The following is a 25,617-nucleotide window of genomic DNA, read 5'->3' as shown; positions in this document are numbered from 1 at the left end:
TCGGTCCGCCGCCGCCGGCCGAAATGACGTTCTCGGGCCCGCGGCCGCCATCTCTGCCTTATAATAACGACTCCTTCTCGTCCTCCTCCGCCTCCTCCTCCTCCTCCTTCTTGTCATCCGCTTTACATCATCACATCGGTCGTCATCGTGTACCAAACGATGGCTAATGAACCGCAAAATATTTAATTATATACATATTTTATACCTTTTGGCTCCACCGTTTCGCCTGAATGATGCACCGTTATGTCCTGAATGATTTCAGGACATAAGATCTGAAAAATATACTATGATATATGCAATTGTTTCAAAAATTTGTAGTCGACTATATTTTTATCAATCGAACACTAAAGTTTACACTGCAAACACAATAATTTGTAGAAAATTGTGCATTGTTACCACTTACCTGTTAGTACTTTTTAGTATTTTTGTTCATTTTTAATAATTGAATACTCAAGTACAAGGTGGTAACATTAATGTATTATGTATAATTTTTGTATAATTCATTTTGTTTTATCAAATTATAAGTTCCCCGATCGATCGATCAAAATTTTCGGTAGATTATTCGCTATTTAAAACTTAATGACAATTAATATAGTATACAATCAGTTTATTTTTAATTTACAAAATTTGTAATCCTATTGTTTTTTTTATTAAACCCCCAAAGTTAAAAAAAAACCATTATTAACACACTTGTCTAGAAAATGATATATTTACGAACATTTAATAGTTATTATTCTCATGTATAATTTTGTACTGAAGCGTTAACTTGAAAGTGATTGTACTTCCAGACTTCAGTTATAAAAAGAAGTCCAACATTAGGACCTAATCCCACTGTGCTGTATTTATTCTTAGTAATTAGGTATTGTTCAAATAAACATAGTCACAAACTCAATAAAAAAGCTAGCCTGACTAATTTTTAATTTGTAACATTTTGCACGGAAAAATAGTTTAATAATTGCATTGACTAAAATTTAGTTGAATAAATGAAAACCACTTATTTTTTAGTTGACTAAATTTATTTTTCAATCGAAAATAGTGACACAAAATACTTAAAATATTTTATTTTATTTAGTAGCTCAGTAATTAAGTCATCTAAAACATTTGCCACTATTTTTCAGCGCAAAATTGTTCAAAATTGGCTTAAAGATTTCTTTCAAGACATTTTAAACTGGTCTTAAAATCAATACATAAATTTGTATTTTTAATATTACAAAAAAAGAAAATTCTTAATACCATTTAAACAACTAAGGGTCACTATTTGGCCGGCGTGTTCTTGTGGCGCTTGGTCGATGGTTGCGATTTGATGACGCGTCTGTTCGTTTCGTCACCGACAAAGAAGTATATAAACTCAAGCCACCGTGCATGCCTTACTTGCTGTACTATAGAAGAAACGATAATATTGCTGCACTATCCGCGTTTGACAACAAAAGCCTATAGAATGTGTACTCTATTGTATACATGATATAATATGTGGTATGTATTTTTCCCGACCTACGTATAACTAGAGTAAATAAATTTAATTAATATTTTTTTTATACTTATTATTAATTTTTGGAAAAGAATACCGAGTAGACAAATATCCGACCACAATAATATCCTGCAAATATAGTAGACACAACACAGCAAAATATGAACTCAATGGCAATACATCTGCTAATAAAATTATAATTGAAGTAAACAAAATAGTAAACATGAAAACAGGCGTACAATTTAAAGCAGCGGTGATGAATATACCCCTAACGGTAAGACAAAAGAGGCGTGTCAACTTAAAATATTTTTTAAGAAAACAAGCTATTTGCGCAAAAAACCGCATATTAAGAGATATTTATATATAAGTGTATAATATTATTAAGATTATTATTATTAAATTATTATTTATGTTTGTTTCAGGGCAAAAAAACGTTTAATCTCAGACGGTCATCATCCTAATAAGAACAACCGTAAAATAATTGGGGAAACGGCAGCGTGGTGCTGGATAGGATTTGTCTTTATTATAATTTTCTGGATAGCTCATAAATTGTATTATAAAAAAATAAAATTTCTCCAAAAAAAGGTTTGTTTATTAATCATGCCATATTTATAACTAAAATATAAGTTAAATAAATTACTTTTTTTAAAATAGTATAATTTTATTTTACATTACAGAATACATATTTTTCATCAGGTTCAGCACAACAATCGTATTTATTGAATTCGTTATTTAATACAAATTTGTCATTTGATCGAAATTCCGATTTAAAAGAATTTTCCTTTGTTCATCACTTAAATAAATATATTGGTGAGTATTCCTAAGTAGTATTTTTACAAAAGTTAGTAGCTTGCCCCTGTGAACTTTTTATAGAAACAATTCTTTTAGAAAATACGCCCGCATTTTCAATGGATTATTTGTCTACTCAAATTTATCATCCACAGCAACAAAGCTAAGATGATAATGATGAAATTTCAAATTTTGTGTAAGTAATAATAATAATAAGTGGCTTTATTTTCCATTTTTCTATGATTTGATGGGTTGTATGAATATTGATTGTGCGGAAACATGTGTCGGTGCTTGAGGTTACTGTTCAATTTTTAGCTAACCTTAACATTGTTCACTCCTAGCATTAGGTCTCTGGTGTAATCGGACCATAATAATTATGAATTACCGAAACCTATGGCCATCGTTTCTACTCCTGGTACAGTGCAAAACATTTCTCGCGGTATTCAGAGACTACATGTGCTGTCAATCGATTGCACGTACCCGTTTCCCCACTAGGATCGACTACTAGTAGACTCCGGGTAGTGTTTTATTTATATTTTTTTCTCTCTTTACATGGAATTAAACACAGGGTTATTTTATATTTGTTTGTTTTTTTTCTTTTTAAAAGTACTGTCAAATTTATTTTATCCCAGTGGTCAGGGGAGAAAGAATATTTTGCTCCCCCGCCATTTTGCTCATGACGATAAAAAAAAATTTAGGTAGAATTTGATTCTGATAACTCAACCCCTTCACGTGCCTCAAAGGGGTTGAAAATGGCCAAATAGGATAGTTTATGGTTTTTCGAGTTTAAGTAAAAAACTATTGCATTTAGCGTAAAATGTTTTATTATCTTTATGATAGATCAATTAATTCTCTATAAACAATGTTTCTACACATTTTTCCCCAAAAGTGCATGATTATCCAAGAAGGAAAAAAAAACATTTTTTCATTTATTTTAGAAAATAATTTTTTTTGCAATTTTCGAAATTTTTATATTTCGATTATATCGATACTAGATAATTGAGGTATCCTTCTTTATCGCAGTTTACAGCCAGTTTGAATATGCAATTTCCTGTCAAAATCATTGCGTTATTCTGCTGAAAATAATGGTCGTAGTACTGCTGCCCTCTATCCTTTACGAATAAGCAATTACTTCATCTAATCACCCACATTTACTTATAGATCACTAAAAATAATATAAAAATCATCGTTTTTCCTATGAAAAATGTAATTACAATTCCAGGTGTTTTGTCTTTTGCGGTTGTAATAATTTCCTAGTCGATTTTTATTTATAAATATCATTATAAATATAAATGAAAAACTATAGTTTACTTAACAGCTACTAAAACTTAACAGTTAATTCGTAACCTTTCGTTTCAACAGTATTTATTTAAGGTATCAAAATGTCACCACAATCAACGAAAAAACGAAAATTAAAATGGACGTATGAAGAAGCAGATTCGTCGTCACTTAATGGAAGTAAAATTATTAAATTTGAAAACGAAATTTGAAAACGAAAAGTTGAAACAAGAAAATGTACAACTCAAAGAAAATATAAAGAAAAAAATGGATACTCCATACATACGTTCTAATACTATTGCAAAAGAGATGGAAGGGTATTAAAAAAATATGCAAACATTAACTTCCCAATTGGTTGAGAACTGTCTGAACACAGAACAAAACGCCCAAATGGCAGAATTCGATTCCGATGTAGAGAATTGCTACATGTTGCTAGAAGATCATCAACAATCAGCTAATGAACAACCGTCTTACAAATTCTAAGAATATTTATAAATTTAGTATCTACAAAATTAGCATATTTGTGTACAATAGCAGTTCTACGCCTAAACCGTTTACATAGTACAATATGAAGAAATTGATTCGGAATTTAAAATGTTGAGGTGAGCACTGCTTGTATTGTTATATAACGTCAAAGCTCTAAACTAACTGCTAGTCGTCAATAAACCATACTGTATGATATATTTTTCGTTTTTCATTGCGATCTTACCATTTACAAGACGTTTTGTGTTCTCTGTCTGTATTGAGTATGTACACGTTAAATTCTTAACGTTATGTATTTCTAGTAAATTACTAATTAGCCCTGATGACTGAGTAGAACAAAAAGGTTTTTGTAAATAATAGTTTCAATTATGTACACTTCAAATGTCGTCAATTTAATTAAATTTATTATATAATACATAAGTTAGTTAAGTGTATTTCGATTATTGTCCATCCTTGAATAGTGAATACATACTATAGCTTAACAATATGCAGACATGGAGTTATCTCACAAAATGTGGTGTGTATGAGAATTGTTTCCAAAGCCGCATTGCAGGCAACCATGTTTTACACCGTGTTTCGCCACAATGGCAAAAGTTTTGCACTAAAGGGAAAAGTAGGTACCTTACATTTCTGCGAATAGCAAAGCGAAATTCCTTAATCTAATAAATGTTTATGCGAATAGTAGAGGCAATGTTAGCTACAAAAGAAAAAAAGGACTACAAAGGTATACCAGGAAGTTATTTTCGAGGAGTTAAACAACGGGACGAAAAAGGAAAGTTTTCCTATTAGATCGAATTAAATATGGTCGTGCTCATGTTATAAAGTATATACCTATTTTTGTGGTTCGCACTTTGAAAACTATAAGAAAACGTGAGAGAACACACACACGGCCCGAACGTTGAGCTAACTTGAAAATTGGCTATTTCGAAAAACAAGAGGGAAATGAAATAAGGAAGTTCAAATGGGATAATATAAAAGCACCTGAAAAGTAGGTCAAAACAGCTCTTGTTTCGGGTGTTCAAATTAAAATCCGTCCCAAGGTCCTGAAATCGTGTTGTCTCTACTCTTTACATTATGATTTGCATAATCAACAATATTAATTCCCTGCGGACCCTATGAACGAGTTTGCCAAAGACCGGACCCTATGTTGTCCTAAGCGTGGACACTTTGCGATTAAAATATTTTGATAAGTTGACAATATACTATTATATACATCATATTATACAGCTGCGAATTTTTGATCGAGTGCCAAAAGGCTAAGTGGTGGGTCCTAATTTTGGTCGATATTGGGCCTAAGACGGATTATAAAATATTCAAACATTCCCCGAATATTTCTGTATCTTCTCTCGCGGCGGTTATAATATGCTTTGAATTAATTATTATTTTTTTAAGCCGTCACACGACGAGGAAAGTTTTTAGTATTTTTGTAAAATAAGCCTTCCCCCTTCCTCCCTTTCGGACGATTTGGCTTTTTAGCTGTCGTGGCGTATGTTTAAGCGGTTTAAAAACGATAATAATCAAAACTTAGTGGAGCCGTCGGAAATCGAATAAAAAACGATCCGATGCAATTCGCATCGGTGCGGCAACTTTTAATGGAAAAACTTATTTATTTAAGATTTTTTTTTTTTACAGGAACAATAATTGTTTTGGACGCGGATAGTCGAGGGAACCAAAGCGCTCGCGGTATATAATGTTTGAAATTGAAATTAATCGTTATTATAATTTTAATTTTTTACTCTCAAAAATTTGTCCAAGCCTATAATAAACGTGGACCAACTCTCTCACACACAAATACACACACTAACCGTGCGCTTTCACGTCGCTCCCACCGATTTGTTTTACGTCCAACGCGTTTTTTGAGTACTCTATTTTTATATTGAACCAGAAAATACCATCAACGATTGTGTGCCGTTTCGCTGTAAATATAACCCTGCGGGCTACGCTGACCGGCTTCTGTTCGCCGACGCCCGCCGGCTCATGAACATTGGCCGACACGTAGTCTACCCCTTCTCTCAAAATAACAATCTTATCATGGTTCATGAATTTGCAATAAAAAACATAATTGTTTAATGACATAATTGAAAAAATATGCACTACACTACAGGCTATAATATAAAATGACTATAATAGTTGTTTGTTAGTTAGTTGTTTGTTCGGTAATGCGACTCCAAAATAATAGGCCCAAAGGTCCCGTTAAGGGACTCGAGATGGAGAGTAAACCTCCCCTTATCGGCCACCAACACAGGCGAGTTACAATAGTTTTATAAGACTTGCGTTATCATGTATAATAAGTCAGAAAATCTGAAAATACCAGTAGTTAACCACTTAACATTAGACCTGTGCTTGTAATGCAAAATGTAAACATTTGATGTATGTATATTAGTATTTACTAAGCACATTACAGTACTATTAACTAGTAAAAATGCCGATCTCTACAATCAATTAGAAGAATTCATTTTTTATTACTTCTTAGTTCATTGTATATAAACTAAAAAAAATACATATTACTCTAAACTCTCAATGTGAAACAAAAACAAAACAAAAAATACTATTTGACTAGAAAGCACTGTTCAGATGTAAAATTATAAAATATAAATTAATAATATTTAAATATTATGTCGGTCAAAAAAATAGTTTGATCGCACTATCATAATATTTTCCAATAATTAAGGTGTCATTCTTGTTCGCTGATCATTTAATATAAATTTGACACCGGAAAATAATCGCTCAACTGTAACCTATAAAATACATAGTTTATATTATTGGTATTAAGTATAATGTGTATTAATGTACCTGAGTCGTTGGCAATGCTAAAGCGACCATTGCGCATGCATACATTAATGGATATTTTTATGGAGCTCTACCCATATATCCATCATTATTTTTTTTATTATGAAGGGGAAGTTTAATAAAATGTTCAATTTCGGTTTCAATTAATAACCTAACCGACTGTTCATTCTCATCATTGGAACCAACACGTTCAGTTGAAGCCATACGTAATTCTAAATCCAAATCATCTTCACTATTATCCATTTCGGTAGTGGCTTGAATTTCATTAAACTGAATTGAGTCTTTATTTACCAGAGATGATAAGGCTAGTAAATATTTTTTGGCCCTGTTTCTCATGTCGTTAACCAGTAAAACATTTACTCGCGTATCTAAAAATATTGCCAGTAAAAAGCAATCAGAGTCAAATAAACGGCCCTGTCTTCTCTCCATCGCTTCCACTACACTGGTTGATATTGAAGTATCTAAAAAAAATGATATACTTTTACATTTTATAGGCTTCCAAAATACAGTTTTTAAATTACATAAAAGGCAGTGTTTATACGTACTCAGTTTCCTTGTTTGTATAATACATTTTTTCCACTCTACTAAACAATCTCCAGGATATAGTTGCTCAGATTGTAGCAAACAGCTAGTTTTCTTAGCTGGTTCTAAGGATTAAAATCACTTATGCTATCCCAGAAACTATTTTCAAAATGCATTGCTTTGTCGTGTCAACAAAAAACCTGACAAAAATGTTGACACTTTGAAATGTGGTCCAGCATATCAAATGTTGATCCCCATCTTGTCACACAATCAAGCATGGGTCGTACTGTTTTGGTTTTAATTAAAGCTTCTTTATTTTTTGGTTTTCTCAACTCCTTTACTAATTCTCTTGCTTTTGTTAAAACTGATTTTATATTTTTCAATTTAAATACATCACAAACTGAAAGCTGCAGTGTGTGTGCGAGCACAACGCATAACTTTTAGGATGATGGATGTCTTTACTGACGATTGTAAGTGATCACTTAATGATATCGGCTCATTATCACTATGATGAAGATGTTCGTCTTCTTCATCATTAATGGTAGTATCTGTACTAGAACTGCACTCATCAACACTACTTCCTTCGTCAGTAGTATAATGACAAGTATTATTTTCCTCTTCATTGTCATTTATATCTTTTTCCATCTCTTTTAATAATGTAACTGTTTTCAACATATTTGCCCCGTTGTCAGTCGTAATTGAATAAATATAATTAGGACTCAATTTATATCTTTCAAAAACTTTCAAAAGTTCTAATTTCAAGTTGTCAGACGTTGTTAAATATATTTCTTTAGTAGCCAAATTTCTGATAATAATGTTTTCTAGAAACAAAAATATAAATATTATAAAGTAAAATGTAGGGAAGACCGGGTACAGTTATCACACTTTTTATATATTATTTATATACAGATAGAGAACGTTGTTTTAGTTCTTATGTTATGCATTGCAGTTCCTCAATAACAAAAACATAGTTTGATGAAAAAAGTGTGTCATGATTATTTTTTTGTTACATATTACGCTAGTACTGGGGTAAGTTGTAACAAATGATAAATAATGTATTGTTTGATGTTTAAAATTAAAATAGCTTTAATATACTAGATTATTAGTCTTTGTGAATATATTATAAATATTTTTTTATAATAGTAATAAAATTTATTTTGGATAACATATATGATATTTTGTTGAGTTACATCGTCAGAGGTTACATCGTCGAGGTGTATCTAATAAAAGTACTATTAAATATGCAACATTTTACCTTCACGTATGAACTGTACATTTATCCCAAGTATAGTTCGATTGTGTCTAGTTGCAGTGTCCATTTTATTACAAAAGAAAACGTTTTTTAGTTGATCACTTATTGTGTTACGAACCATAGCTGCTTTATTGAAAATTTGTTCTCGCACAATATCAGCATTCATGCTAAACCCCAGACTTTTAAAAATGGGAACTACTATTTTTCGAAAACCTGTATCATCCATTAGCCTTAATGGTCTTCCATTGACCGTCACCATCTCGACGCAACCTTGAATCACCATATGTCGTTTAATTGGGACATATATAACTTTATCAACGTTTTTCTAAAAATATTAATTACAAATTAATCCAGATATTACGATGAACGTTAATTAACACAGTAATGGAGGCGTAATAGAGTAGTTATCTATTGAATAAAATAAATTTACAAAATATTAAATATCAATTAACATGTTATAGAACTGTGTGTTTAATATTAGAACTATGACCCAAAAATAACGAAGTAAGAAAAGATTTCACCATCCTAGAGGAAAGGGTAATGTCCTTTCGTTTTGACTATATTTTGGTATAACATTTTACACAAATTTTAAACTAACTTAATAATTTTTCAAAAAATTGTAGTGTTCCGTAATTTTTAATTAATAATTAAGTACTTTATAAGGCCAAAAATTTAAAAAGTTCATTGCTTCATCTTCAAATCGATAAAAACGCTATAAAAATTATTCATATTTTTCAACTAAAAAATACGGCATGTTCTATTTTTTTTTGTACCTATACAAGATTATCATTCTTGGACGTTGTACTACTGATAAACATTGCCAAACCAGAAAAATATTAACTTTTTTCTCTAGGCGGGATGGAAACTTTTAGTAAATAATGAGATTAAATTACTTATGTTGACAGATATTTTTCTCAGTTTTGAAGGGGAAGTGATAAGCCTACGGTGAACTATTCATGATATATAGACTACCTACATGAAGGAATCAGAAAATAAAAAGTAAACCCCACATTATTGTAAAATAATATCTTTTCAGCTACACATTTAAACTAATATGTAGTAGCAAATTATGAATCATTGTTATAAGTTAGCTTATAGACATGAAATATAATTACTATTATTTAAAATATAATATTGTATTAAAATTTCAATTAATGTAATTAATACTTTAACAAACTTAATTTGGTCCTAGATGTAATTTGTTATTATTAAAAAAAAAAAGTTATGTTATACTTAGGAGGATAAGTTGGTAGGTTAGGTTAAATTATGGGCAGTTCTGTTTTTCTCTCTGATATCTCAATTATAAAAAAACTTCCTGCTCGAAAGAGGTAGTTTAGTTTTAGTCCTAAACGGGCCTTCAAAACTAAAAAAAAATACCTTTTTTTGAACATTTGTTGGGAGCTTTGTTGAACAATTACTAGAACTTGTGGAAGCAGTACTGGCAGTACTGGCACTACTTAAACTGTTTTCTTCTAATAGTACTTGTTGGTATTCAAGTGGATGTAATAACCGCAAGTGGCACCTCAAATTTCCCAAATGATTACCCTGATGAACAAAACAATATTTAATATCATATTTTATTGTTACAGAATCTGTGCTATAAAAACCACGGTTTTTATTGCTCTTAAAATCCGTAGTATTTATAGCGCAAGTAAGTATAAAAACAAAAGATAAAAACAAAACAAAATCTTAAAAATATTCACTAGAACATTATACAAACAAAGTATATTACTTTGTTTGTATAATTGTTATTGTTTTTTGTTATAACGTTTTTTGTTAAACGTTCTCTGAGCAAATAAATTTAAAATGTTTTTCGGTATAACGTTCTCGGGGTAAAAAAAGTTATAACGTTATTCCTAGTTAACGTTCATGAACATAATTTTGAACTGAACGAATAAATAACGGTTAATGGATACCTGGTTAACAGCTTAATTTTTTCTAAAATTGTTATATATACTAAGTCATTTTAGGTACCTAGTATAAATTATATACTTAATAATAATACAATTGCCTCTCCTATTTTTTTGTGAACTATACCCGAATGTAAAGAAAATTTCCGTCGATAACGCAGAAGAAAATGTAATAGATTTAAAAGAAGACAGTGATAGTGTAGGTGAAGGTGAAAAACCTTACTACAAGTGCTCAGTAAAAAATTGTAAAAATACATTTTTTAATGAAAATACTACATTTTTTGCGTAAGTAAATTTAAATTTATTTTAATTTTGAAAGTTTGTTTAGTATAATTTTGTAAGTTGATTTCTATTGATTCCCTGTAGGCGACAAATCAAAACTAAAATTTTGAGTGAACAGCCTTAATATGCCAGGTGGAAAACTTTTAATTGCGATTGTATTTGTTCAGACCATTTTGAAACTGACTAAATAATTAATAAGTGATAACACTTATTAATTATTAACACAAACCGGGAGGTGTGGCACAGTGGACATCTCAGGTGCCGCATGGCACTTGAGGTTAAGATGTGTCTGTTGCTGCTTGATCCCGGATGGGTGACCGGATGGCGTTATCAGTAATAACGCACAATGGTAATTTTATTTTCGCTTATAATTACTACAATTACAGAAAAATGTTTACCTTACAGTCAAATGTAGCGTGCTTACCGGCGGCGTGTCTTTTAGTATACTCACCATGTATAGCCCACGCAATGAATTGGTTGCACGTCTTGCTACGTACTTAACCAAGTATAGGCCGTTTCGCCAATGTATTGACAAATAAGTAGCGAGTACTAAACGGAAATCTTTTAACGATCTGAGTCCAAGTACTACCCGCCTTCTTAAAAAGAGTTTTAACTATAAGGTTTACCAATACGACTATTCTCTATTAGATGAGTAATTATTTAGATTTCAGTATATATTTTTTTATTAACTATACGCACGAAAATAAAATCATCGACTAATTATAGAGCATACCTATTATGAGTTATGACAAACGGGAATTCTTTGATGTTTGACACATTAGATCATAACTCGTATGAGATCAATAACTTGAAATAGATTAGAAACTAGAAAGGCTGTTCCAAAATGATACTTCAAAGACACGTTGACTTCTTAAGACATATTTAATCAATACATATATAATATAATTGTTAGGTATTTTTAAGACAATGTGACATCGTAAATCCGATCTTGATAGACTATATTCAAGTGAAATAAAAATGAAAAATTACTTTTATTCACTCGTTAATAGATTTATTTATAAATACACCATTATAGTAAAAATAATTTTAAAAATTCCTTATATTTATATGTTGACTAACAGATAACTGAAAACTACAGTGTAAAAAGGGGAATACTTGTAATAAAACATAATATTTTGTCTTGACTTGTGACATATTTACTAAGTTTTATATAAGCTACTGTGTCAGCCAATCGTGATATACACCTTATAAGGCAGGTATAATATATATAGGTACAACAATGGCATAAGCTTAACACAAAGTACTCAATTGACAACGCTCTCTATAAATCTAAATATTTTAAGTACGAGTAAAATACAAAAATGAAATTATATATGTAATAATAATTATCTAATCGTTGAAAATAAATTATGACAATATTGATTTTAAATACAATCTAGTGTAAACTATAGGTAAGTAATACTTGCAAGTTGCGTCAACATACGGTGCTGCGGCCTGCAAAAAATTCAGAAACAAATTTGTTATTTTTCCGGTTTTTAAATTGTGTGTAAAAATATTGTTATTAAAACAATTTATTAAGTTACGTATTAATGTAATCATTGACATAAATGTTCTTATTGAATGAATTTCGAAAGAAAGAAATTTACATAAATCGAGAAATTATAAAACATGAAACAGAATGACGTACAGAAAAACGCTGATTCGATACTTGCCAATTGCCATGGATCACATAAATACGATTCGGGGTTGCCAACCTAATGGAACAAAGAGTCTTGATAAATTGAATTTTTTAACAAGTCTGCTAAGAAAAAACATCGGTCGACTAAAATCAAAATCATTATACAAGCGATTTTGGATGACAAGAAATAATTATGAAAAAATTTTAAACAATATTATACATTTGGACGATTTTCTCGAAGCAACTTTGCCGACAGTACGACCCTTTTCGGAAATATTTATTACATATCCGAGTCCAAGTACAGCCCGCCTTCTTAAAAAGAGTTTTATTAACTACAAGGTTTGTCAATAGACAATAAGTAATACTTGCAAGTTGCGTCAACATATCGGTGCTGCGATGTATCAAAAATTAATAGGCAGGAAAACAAAATGTGAAGCAATTAGACATAAATAACATAACATAAAGCATGTTCTAATCGAGTTGTTTATCTGTAATCGAATTTAAGGGCCCTGGATACCGACCATTTTTAAGGAGCTTTGTATAGGCAATATTTAAGAAAAAAGTGGTTTCATTAAATTTCGACCATGTTAATTAATTTACCGGTTAATTTATATGAGCTTTATGGTATTATTTTTAATTTAAATAATTTTGTCTATGAGTAAAAGCCATTTTAGTTTATATAATAGTACATTTTTTGTCCATCGCACAGGCTGAACCAGTGATCCGATAAGTAATCTGAAAACAGATTTGAATTCGTCATGAAGTTTACTTGAGATCGGTCAGCGTACTTTTTTGATATCTTATTCTTACTACGCATAAAACTCGTTTGAACATTTTATAAAATTTTAAATTTTAAAATTAAATTTGTAAAGGGTTAAAATTAAAAATTGAAAAAAGTTCTCTGACCGATCTTAAGTAAACTTCATGACAAATTCATAACTGTTTTTAGATTGCTTATCGGATTAATGGTTCAGCCTGTGCGATGGACAAAAAATGATGTGTTTTGGCTGAAAAAAACGGTCGGTATCCAGGGGCCTTAACACAGTTTATAATACATTTTACAATACCGCAGTACCATCTAGCGGTAATAAATGTATTAAAATAAAACTGTTTTTTCCTGCGTTTAAAGTTTTGGAACTCACCTGACAGATTTCTCTTCCATCTATGCTTGTTATTATCTTAGTATAGTATACATACACGACGTAGAAAATTAATTTTAAGTTCAAAAAGTACTTTATAAATGCAGACAAAATATATAGGTATTACAGCAACCAGACAAAAGAAAAATACATTATATAATCATATATTTAGGTCCTATACGATGTTATAATTAACAGGATAATGTTAAAAAGTAGGTAAAAGTTTCCACTGTTATTTAATATTAAAAATTCGTTAGTTATTAATTTATTACTAACTTATAACTAACGAATTTATTAATAATTGTTATTACATAAACAATTTTAGCTTCGATGCTAAGCTGGTATTATTGTGCTAAACACAAAAAAAAATACTAAATACTAATTGTATTAAGCTATCTAAATAACTTTTACTTACATAAATTCATATTCATTGTGAATACGTTTTCCAATCATTTTCTTTTAATATTCACAGTTTATGGCTCATACTTCATAGCTAGTTTAGTTTAATAATAAGGCCCAAGGGTAGTGGCCATAACAGTAACAAGAACTTAAAATAAAATTGTATTTAAAAATATTAAATATTATTAGTGAAATATGTCATAAAGTTTATATTTTTATAAAATCGTATCACAAACAACCGCTTTCTATCTAGCTACATCTACAAACGCCAGCAAAGGGATTATACTGTAATAAGTAAATCTGCACATACCTAAGTGTCCTAATTAATAATTAAGTACACATTTGCAGTAAGAATTATTTATATATCGTCTCAAAATTTAAAAAAAAACCTTAAAATTTCAGTGCCGCAAACCAAAATACATACAATTGAATTTATGAAAGGGGTTTAGTCCAAACAGGTAAACTTTCGGAAAATTAAAAATAACTATTTTTCGCGGATAATTTACCTCTTTAACTGGTTTCATAAATAAAATGACAAAATCATTAACGGTATTGCGAGCATTAGAGTAGTGTAAACCAAAACTATTTTACCATTATAATTTATTATGACTTTTAAAATATATAAATCAATAATTAGGAACTTTTTTCCCGACTTCACAATTTGATTTAATTGAATTTTTGCTCATAATAAAATGAACTATCAAACGAATTTGACTATTTTCAAAAGTAAATGATCCCTCTATAGCCACAGAACTTTATATTTATTACAGTCATTTACAACAAAATTGTCTTGACTTATCACCTTTCATAAATAAACGACTCATTTCAAATTGCAGATAAGTGATATATGTAAGAAATAGCAGTCTATAGAATGGCGAGAAAAACTTACAATTTACATCATACTAATAATAACGTTGTGTAATGTGGTAAACTATAATAATGTTAAGTGGTCCCTAATTAATAATAGTCAAAATACGGTAGGTAACCTTTAGATTCGCCATTCTGGCGACGGGCAACACATTACACAGCATTACAGACCCTGTTTTGAGAATTGCCAATATGTTGCTAATTTCATCAACGATAAATAATAGCTGTTAAACATATTATTATTAAGATCATTTAGAACGGATAGCCAGCGTCTGTCGTAAAGTGTATCTGACATAAACCCTCTTTTTTTTTTTTTTACCATGTCATCCGTTTAGTTCTAAAGTAACAAATTTCTAGTGCGCATGCTCTAAAACTAACCGCCAATCATAGTCGGCCGCGTGCGAGTAACACATGCGCAGTTGAGCGTTATTACTTGACGTTTAACGGTAGTGGGGGCTTACAACGAACACCCCACCCCCCCACTGTCCGGCGTACGGGCAATAGCCAATAAATAATAACGCATATCGTTATCCGTTATGCGTTACACACATTGAAAAATATACAAGGGTTAAAGTGATTAAACATTTAAAATATTATAATACGCTAAATTTATGTTGTTGACTTTTGTTTCATCAACCAATCATGTTTGTGTTTTTGATAAAGATAAAGATGGCAAACACTGTCCAGTGTATGCGTATGCGTATCTGGACAATCGCTAGTAAGTACCTAATTAGTAGTTTGTAATTGTCGCTTTGATACTTTCAACATCGTACAATATTAGTGCAGCACAAGTACAAGTATGCCGAAAAAAATTGGAGAACAGTTGTTCATATTAAAACCAGACAAAGAACTCCGGTTTAAAGTGGAAAATATTTATGAAACTGTCTTGCTAGAAGTAATATATTTCTATAATTTACTTTCTAAATTTTTGTTTAATGCCATTTTAAATATTTAAACAATGTGTAACGACTTTTTTATATTAGGCAATTAAATGGCAGTGTACACCACTTATCAAAAACTGATCTTAGTGGGTGTATTCAGTGTTGACTATTAACAGTCGATTACAAGTTGCTAATTACAGTCGCATATATTTTTGTGGGTGCATACAAGTTTTTGTTAACATAGTTTTTTTTATAAAAAGCTTATTGGCCCACTAAAGGCCATCACTGCCCCTCTTCCTTGGAGATGGCTTCTTAACTGATTTGCTTGCCAGTACTGTTAGTTATTCTGCTGATGGAGAGGGTGATAGCGACTTTTTAACTGAATGGAGTCACCAGTAGCCAAGAACTAAACCAGCAATAGTGCATATTAGATACTACTGCCTTATTTCCTAGCCAACTAACGTACCTAATTTGGTTTTCCCAAAAATAGAAATTTACTATAAAACAATTTCAAAAAATAGTTCAAAATAATTTGCAGTTTTCCTAGTTTTATTTTCATTATTATGAGTAATATTATACATATTAATATATTACTTAGTTGAATGTTAACATAACAGGGATTAAGCAATTTTAAACACAAAATGAAAAATATAACGGTGTTACGCAATCAAGTGCGTTAAAATTAATTATATAGGTACAGCTTAGAGGAACACCTCTGATCGTTAAATTTATACAACAGTCTTGGAAACTCAATAAATTTAAAATTGCTAAATCTTTAATTTTTTATCCAATGTCTTAAATGAAATAGAGATTTTACTTAGAGAAAGATTTCTTCTCATTAAATTTATTCAATTTAGTAAAATTTCAGTAGCAGTCAACAGTTACCAATAGTAAAAAATGATTTATCTTTTGTTTTAGTTGAAATCTGGAGTGGCTGAAATATTTGGTTCTATACTAGTGATAGGAAAACCTTATACATTTCATTTTGGTTCATACGTTTCAATATTTACATGGAAAGGATGTATATTAAAATTGTGTGGAAAAAAAGGATTTACATACACAATATCTAATGTGACGCCTATGGTAATGTATAGATCAAAAAATATAAATAAATATTCAAGAAAGTTATATCATGCTGTTCTGTTTTCGATCAAATAATATCATTGATTATAAATATTATGGACGGCTCACCGAGACAAATTTCAGTTCTGGACGTCAACATGGGACGGGCGCTAGTAGTATCGTTTTCATTGATAACCGTGTTGACATCCAGAACTGAAATGTCTCTTAGGGCCATCTAAAATATTTATAATCAATGATAGTATGTTAAAGGGGCCAAAACATCATGCTTCAATATTTTCCGCAAAGGGATTAGTCTTTACTCTACCCTTCTGCCTTTTTTTATTAAAGGTTTTCTTTTTCTTGTATGTTACAAAATAAATCATTAATAAATAATTGTTGATTTATTTCATTAGGTAGTGGACAAAAAAAAAACAAATTAAATTTTTAAGTGGAAAAAATTCTCGTAGATTTGTATATTATTTGTCACTTGCAAGTTTATTCATGTTCATTGCAATAATTTGTCTAATCAATATGTTTTATGTGTAGATGTCTTATTTGAAATGTCATGCATCGCTCGAACAATTACGGCAAAAAGCAGAACAACAAAAATGTCGGGGTCCAATTACTATGGTAGTTGGTTCAAAAAACACTGGAAAATCCACATTATGCAGAATATTGCTTAATTACGCGGCTAAAACTGGTGACAACGATCGTAAACCTATTTATGTGGACTTAGATCCTGACCGAGGACAAATTTCGATACCAGGAACAATTGGTTTGTTATTAATTATGATAATAATGTAGTTGATACTATTATAGAAAACAATTATTAATAATATCAATCAATTTGTATAGGGGCAGTATTGGTTGAGAAACCTGCAGAACCAGACGAACAATTTTCCCACATAGCACCATTAATATATCATTATGGACACAATTACATAAATAACGATTTCGCTACATTTAATACTTTAGTAACGCAAATGGCAAAGATTATTCATGCACGAATGGCCGTCAATCCTATTAGTAAAACATTTCATATGATTTTATTAGCATTAGATTTTCAAACAAATTCTTTTGTATTACTTAAAATATATAGTAAACTACTATGATGGTCTATTTAAAAAACTGTTAGTTAATTTTTATTGTTTAAACTTTAAAAAATATTCAAAATAATTACATTTTGGTAAAGGAGCAATAAAAAATACCTTTTAATAATTATTCTGAATTTTATTTTTAGTAAATAATTCGGGAATAATCATCAACACTAGTGGACAGATTGAAGGGAAATATTACGACACCCTGACTCATATAGCTCTTGCTTTTGAAGTTGACGTTATTCTTGTATTAGATGAAGACCAATTGTACGACCACCTATTACAAGATATGCCTAATTTTGTAAAAGTTTTATATCTTCCCAAAAGCGACTGGGTAAGTAATTTTATAAATAGATTTGTTTTTTAAACATATATTTTACTTATAATATTTGTTTTATGTGTAATGATGTTAAGCCCTGTGGTTTAACTGTATAGTATTTAACATATCGCAAGTTTAGCATGGATCGTTTTGAAAATGTTCACAAAATCGCTACTACTAGCTAAATGATCTCTTTCTGTGCAACGATTTTCATTGGTTTAAGTAGAATCACCTGACCTAATCCTACTAATAACGAAAACATTAAAAATGTTTTGCAAGTATTAATTATAATATTAAAAATTCAGGTCACCTTTTTTTTTATGAGAAAAACGAAAAAAATAATAAAACAATGCCTTGATATATATATATATATATATATATATGTACATTTCTATATTATTTTTTCAACCTGCAGTTTCTATTTGAAGCATATTTTTTAATTATTAGATAATAATTTAATTTATAGTTGATAGAATACATTAAAAGTTTTCAGTACCAAAATATTTTATTAAAAGTACTTGAAAAACATTTTTATTTTTAAAATTATTTTTTTTTCTCTAACCAATTTGTAAAGTCCAATTTTAATAAATTTGTTTAAGTTCAGACCACTATATTGTGTTATCTAGCCTGTCGATGATTGTTTCCAAATTGTTAATATTTATTAATGTATTCCTCATTAGGAGCAGTTTAATATTTTAAAAATCGTTTTATCATTATTACTCATGAATGCAAAAGAAAAAATAATAAAAGTAAATTAAACACAACAGCGACAACAAAATTCAACAATAGATCACCTATTGATAAAAAGTTACAATATGTTTTTAAAACTATCAATTCTAGGATACAAAATGCTGCCGCTAAAAAAATTATCCACTACCATGGTTTTAGCCTCCAGATTTGCCTTAGAGTGACATTGCAATAATATAGTTATTTAAAAAGAACCTGTTCAACGTTGTCAACAATATATGATATTTAATTAGTTTTATCAAAATATAAAAACAGTAGTCATAAAATATAAAAATTTTAATTTATTAAAAAAATATATATTATTGTTTTGCAGTTGCCAGTAAGAAGTAAAGAAATGAGACGTTTAACTATGGAAAATCGAATCCGCGAATACTTTTTTAGCAAGCCTAAAACCAAGTTTTATCCATATACCTGTTGTGTAAAGTTTAAGGATATTAAAGTGTTTGGAATTAGTGAAGTTGATTTTAAACCAGCACTTGTGCTTGTTAATCCAGGTAATTTAACTTTTTATCCACAATTATGAATATTATGAGAAGGGTACTTAAAATTTTGAAATTATTAAGAAGAAATCTTGTAAAACATACAAACCTTTAAAATTGTATTTAACAGAGCCGGCTCGAGGCACAAGGGGAACCGTAGGGGCAGCAATTTTAAGTATGAAATCCATAACGGCATAACTAGGGAGGAGCATAATATGGTCAAGATGATATGGAATCCTTAATTTCTTCTTTTATAAGTTTTAAAATAATTGTTGAGTAAAATTGACTGGTTAGCCTACAATTAAAAGATTTTCAGGTTTTTCAATCCTATTTATACTTCTAAATTTTCAATAGGCAGGATTTACAAATTTAGTCCAAGGTGGCATGCTTACGCCATACTTTCATATAAAAAGTGTTAAAAACCATTAAAAAAAAAAATTAATCTGGACCAAATACAATTACGTGCCATACAATACAAAACTAATCACTTATACTTCAGCAGTATATAAAAAAAAAGTTTAAATGTTAACCGTTAATACTTTCCCTTAAGATCTATGCATAGATTAAGTAATGGTAGGTACTAATGATGGTATAAATTTCATTTTTTTTTAAATATTGTTATAAATTGTTTAATTATTTAATATAGAATCAAGAATCAATTGGGGTTATTGTAAAATAAATATAATTAATAAAAATTGTTTTTTTTTTCCTAAAAAAACTGCATTTATTTTTATTACAATAATTCTTCTTAACTCTTTTAATTACAACCGTGTATTATAGGATTATAATACACAATTATAATAGCGTTTTGCTTATTACGTTGTTGCCGTAAAAATTTATTTGTTTCATTCTTACCTATAATTCTAATATTTCTAAAAATATTCTAATAAAAAAATAAAATAATATTTTGATCTATTTGTAATGTAATATAATATCATAACATTAATATTGAATCTAATTTTTAGATCGGAACATGATGTATCATATTTTAGCGGTTAGTTTTGCCACAACGACTGAGGAAGACATTATTAGGACAAATATTGCAGGTTTTGTGTGTGTGTAAGTAAACATTTTTCGAAGTTAAAGGTAATTGATGTTAAATAAAAATGTATTTCTAGGATAAACGTGAGTACAAAACAGAAAAGACTAATTCTGCTGTCTCCTTTGCCGAAACCTTTGCCAGACGCTGTTTACCTCATTTCGGACACAAAATTCATAGTCCGTCAACACTGAAAACTATACTGTTGATTGTTGATTTACTATTGACCATTAGTTGTTTTATAGGCTATACTCTAGAAATTAAAATGTTTTTAATTATTATTTTATTTGTTACATAAAGTTGTTATAATGGATTTTCTTGAAATTTCACTTATATTAGTGGGTTTATATCTTTTTTTTTTTTGTTCAATAATAGTACTAAAATAAAACAGAAATTATTTCAATCTGCGAATAATGCATTGCATATTATTTCTTTTACAATATTTTACTTATTGTTCACCACATTTATGGGAACTTTAAACGCTTATTTATTTTTAAAACGCGCAAACAATAATAATTACCCTAATTTCTTCTGAATGAGATACATATTATTATATAGCAATCGGATTATCATAAGTAATTCTTGTTATTTTTTATCTCTGTGCTGTCAATTCGAAAGACTATCGAAATAAAATGAGCTGTTATAATATTGTGTTACTTTGTACAGTCATTGTTGCTTGATTAAATTATTTAAAAAAAAATCACATCCCTACAATGGTTAATTAAAAATGTACACTTATAAAATTTAAATACCAAGCTTGAACCTTTTTATTGTTATAAAAATGAAGAACATACATTGTTGTTTTTCGTTAAAAAATACAAGTTGGGTAAATGCTCGACTAGAAATTTACTTTTTTAGATGGCTAAGGTACATCTTCACACCCAGTTTAATAAAGGTAGCAGTATATAATTACTTTCTTTGGTGTAAAAAAAGATTAGCTGCTGTTTAGTAAAATTCTTTGGAAAAATATATGATGTTTCAATTTTTATTCTAGGTTAATGAATAATTCACTTTATTTGAAAATGAATTATAATTCATACATTTGTTAACTCAGATTTAAATTTAAATATATATAACTTTACTTATTTTTTATCTTTTAAAAATTGTATTTTTTCCGAAACTTAAAAATTACATACTATAGTCTTAGGTATAAATATATATAGGTAATAAGTAAACATAATTGTAGACAACTGACAAAACAAATAATTTGGCAGATATAAGTAGGATGGAGTGAATAATTAATATAAGATATATATATATAAATATATCTTTCCATAAATAATGAAATAGTTATCAAATGTTTATGTTATATTTCAATATACAACATAATAATATTTCACACAAACTAGATCCATTACTATTATTTTAAAATGTATTGTTTTATTATTCAATGCCTTAGATATATTAATTACATATTATAATAATTTGTTATTTAAGTACATATTTTTTAAATATAAATGTAAGTATTACCTATTTATATAAAATCTAATTGTCCACATCCATATTATTATATGATAAATATAATATGATAATATAATAAATTGGTATTTGCACATATTTATATTTAAAATATTTTGATAAGACCGAAAAATAAATAAAAAACCATGTAGAAAACTAAATAGGTAGATATAATTACAATACATTTTTAATTTTATAAACCTGAAGTTTTTTTTATGATAAATTTTAAAAATTGTGTTTCACATTATTTAACTTTTTCCAAACCTGTACCTGAGTTCAGACCTGAGCATTATTGAAATATTTTTGGTACAATTTTTGAAAACAATATATGCAATAGAGATCCAAATGATGATTCCCGATTCTTTTTAAGTTTTATTTTAATTATCTAGGAAAAAAATATTTAGTTACCTATCTAAGAAACATTAATATACATGGATTAATAAAAACAGTTTAATTATTATTAAAATAATGATGTATTATGATCAAAAATGTCTTTTTAAATAATAACTATTTATTTAATATACTGAATATAAATTGTCTGTCCACATCTAAAAACAATACATTTTTAATTTTATACTCCTAAGCTAAGCTAATTTGTGTTTTTTAATTTTTATACATTATTGACATAAAATATGTACGAGGTTATTTCATCCAAATAAGAAATAACTATACTACATTACCTTATTCATTTCAATCACATGACACGTAACACATCTTATACTGATGCAAGGGCGGATACAAGGAGGGAGGGCAATAGGCGTTCTCAAAAAAATATATCAAATATTCCATTTGTAATTTATTGTGACTAGAATTTTGTTCATGCAAGTTATCGGAGAGAGGGTCGTTATTGTATTTACCATGAACATTTAATTATTTTTCCATTGAAAATCGTCCAATTCAAGGATGCTGTGATAGTCCATAAAATAAATTAACTACCAACATAGAGTCCTAGTTATTGAACTAATATTTGCACATCACAGTTTAACCTTTAAATAAAGATTTTTACAAAAAATTGCCTATACTTTACTCCTTAAAAATGGGTGGTGCGACGCTATCTTAACACACTATTGAACAAATTGGTACGCACGTTAAATCATAGATGGCGTAACCTATTGACTTTTGTCAATATTTATCATCTATATATATTTTGTCTATATTTACTATCTATGAATTTTTAACATCTTGGGGGTTACAAAAGGATAATATTATACTAAGTTTGTGCCTCTGTCAAGCCCGTAGCCGACAAATACTATTCATTTCATACACTCACATACACCTGTCACTTACCGCCCATTCGGTATTTTAACCGACTGACCTCTAGACATTTCTTGATGTTCTAGACAGATCGCTTACTCAACCCGTAAACCAAGCATTACACGGTGGACGGTTTTTGGTAAAATCCGGTCTAAAAAAATAGACACAGCATAGTTTCGGCGGTAATTCCTTTGGGGGTATCTCTTTCAGGGTAGTTTTTCATATTTTATTTATCACTCGGAGGACATGGTTCGAAACGACCGCATACGGTGCCTGTTGTTTATGTACAAATGTATTTATATAGTAAAATTCCGCCGCAAAGCGGTTTAAGTTGCTGGCCACGTAGAAAATGGTGAAAATATTTCAATTATTATTGACGATTCGGTTTTAACGACGGGTCAGTATTGCTCAACAAACCGTCGAATTCGTTGTTAAGAAACGTGTCCGAAGTGATGTCAAAATAATTACAAAATAATATTTCTGTACGTGCCGTCGTGTGGTGTTGTTTAATTGGCTGTCGTGTTTCCATCTAAATTCTGAGTATATTTTTGTCGTTTGAAAATCGCCATGAAGGTGATCGATTCGGAACCAGGCACGCGGCTGTTTCTGGGCAATTTGCCCAAACTGAAATCCGAGTCGGACATTTGCGCCGAGGTGGGAACGGTGGCACCGGGCCTGATCCGGGCCATCACGTACAAGAGCCTGGACGACCCGGACATGCACCGCGGTTTCTGTTTCCTGGACTACGAGACGCCGGCACAGGCGGCCGAGGCCAAGGACCGTCTGAGCCGGTGCACGGTGTTCGGTTGCAAGACCATCGTGGACTGGGCGGACCCGGAACCGGAACTGGACGAGGAGACGATGCGCTCGGTGCGCATATTGTTCGTCCGACAGACGCCGCTTCCTTTGACGGAACGGGCCCTCGCCGAAATTTTCGGCCGGTACGGCCGAGTGGAACGCGTCAAGACGCTCAAGAACTTCGCGTTCGTGCACTTTTCCCGGCGGGACGACGCCAAGGCGGCCATGGACGCGCTGGACGGCGCCACCGTCGAAGGCAGTGACGTCCGTTTCGACGTGTCGTGGGCCAAGCCGCCGGCCGACAAGAAAACTCGGGAAAGAGTGTTGCGCGACCGTGAGAGACGTATGCAGGCGTCGCTCACTGAACGGCCTAAGACGTTCAGGACGCCTTCTGCCGTGGCCGGCGTCTCGCGTCCGCCGAGGCCGTCGTCTTTGGTGGCCGAACCGAGCGAAGAGTCCGCCGAAAACAGGTCGTACGACAGTTACGACGACTATCGCTACGACTTCAACAGGCCGCTGCCGTTTGCGTGTCAACCGTCTCCGATTGTTCGGCCGTCGGCGCAATCGTCGTCATCGTCGTCCCGCTGCGAACTGTTCTGTCCGTGCGGCTTGAGCGCCAACCCGGACGCGGCCGCAGAAGATTACGAGTCCGAACGCTCGTTGCCCGCTCAAGCCCGGCCGCAATGGGACGTCGTTCGGAAACCGTGCGATCGCGGGGACGGTGCCACCGTGGTTCAACCTTCGCTGTACGACTCAACAACAACCGGTTTTGCCGCCGAACCCGCCGCTACTCGCACTGACATCGACAGTATGATATTAAAATTTTTCCACAAAGTCGTTTTAGGCGACTACCGAGCACAGCCGATATTAAATTTCGAAAAACCTAGGACCACAAAAGAATCCTAGTGACTGAAATAAAAATTCTTAAAACTAAACATAAATTGTAGATAAATCATGGTATTCGTTCAAATCATTAAGACCAAAGAATAAATTATTTTTACAATATATTTATAACTATTGTTATTAATTATTAATATTTTATTTTCCAGGATTTTTTACAGTCATTTTCCCAGTGCCTTTTTTTTTGCATCTCTGAATTGTCCAGGCTGGGAGGGGAACGCTTTCACTTTGCTTCCTTCCCAGCCCAACATCGTTTATTCACAATAATTTACAAAAAAAACCGGTTCCCAGTTCGCAGGGCGGTCTCACAATAAGTACAACTACCGATTTGACAATACCCTTAAAGCTATTTTTCAAGGAGTAGCCTCCGGTTGCCTTTATCGTTAATCATTGGCTTACAATTTTTGTTTCTGGTCTAATTTAACTATTCTAATTAAGATGTACCGTTGTATAGACAATGACATAATAAGAACTTGTAACATAATCGTTATTTATTAATAACTCGGTATGTAATCGAAACCACCTGTAATCTGCCCACCCTGGCTAGTACTCGAGTAAGGGGATTATAATATAATTAATTTAAAAGCGACAATTTCGAAGAACAGTCTGTGAACCCCGTCGAAATTCTAGGTAAGTTTTTTATGCTCGGTCCCTCTGTCGACGTTTTGGCCAACACATTAGGGCCGAAAACATACTGTGGTCTGTACTTGGAAAAATTAAAAATTGACTTTGATCGAACGTCATACGATAGCCGTTTCCCCGAGG

At 30.9% G+C, this 25,617-nt stretch overlaps 1 protein-coding gene across 2 annotated transcripts; it reads left to right on the top strand.

The window, feature by feature from the left end:
• The first annotated feature begins 15,334 nt into the window (after positions 1-15,334).
• Positions 15,335-20,797, top strand: LOC126836672 (protein CLP1 homolog). Of its 2 annotated transcripts, none has more exons than XM_050570272.1 (9): positions 15,335-15,536; positions 15,605-15,713; positions 16,618-16,782; positions 17,308-17,536; positions 17,617-17,787; positions 18,002-18,192; positions 19,238-19,418; positions 20,369-20,462; positions 20,522-20,797. In XM_050570272.1, exons 1-9 carry the CDS (start codon positions 15,430-15,432, stop codon positions 20,634-20,636), a joined length of 1,362 nt encoding a protein of 453 aa, XP_050426229.1. In that variant the 5' UTR covers positions 15,335-15,429; the 3' UTR covers positions 20,637-20,797. The 2 variants fall into 2 exon arrangements, with proteins under 2 accessions (XP_050426229.1, XP_050426230.1); XM_050570273.1 differs by having other exon boundaries at positions 15,420-15,536; positions 15,600-15,713; positions 20,522-20,796.
• The last annotated feature ends 4,820 nt before the right edge of the window (positions 20,798-25,617 follow it).

The sequence above is a fragment of the Adelges cooleyi genome, unplaced genomic scaffold (genome assembly GCF_023614345.1).
Source record: "Adelges cooleyi isolate 19-005CV unplaced genomic scaffold, UGA_ACOO_1.1 ACOO_flye_CR_arks_rails_tigmint_CR_PRNA_247, whole genome shotgun sequence".
NCBI lineage: Eukaryota > Metazoa > Arthropoda > Insecta > Hemiptera > Adelgidae > Adelges > Adelges cooleyi.
The sequence above is the reverse complement of the archived record's forward strand: the minus strand, read 5'-3'. Positions and strand labels throughout refer to the sequence as shown.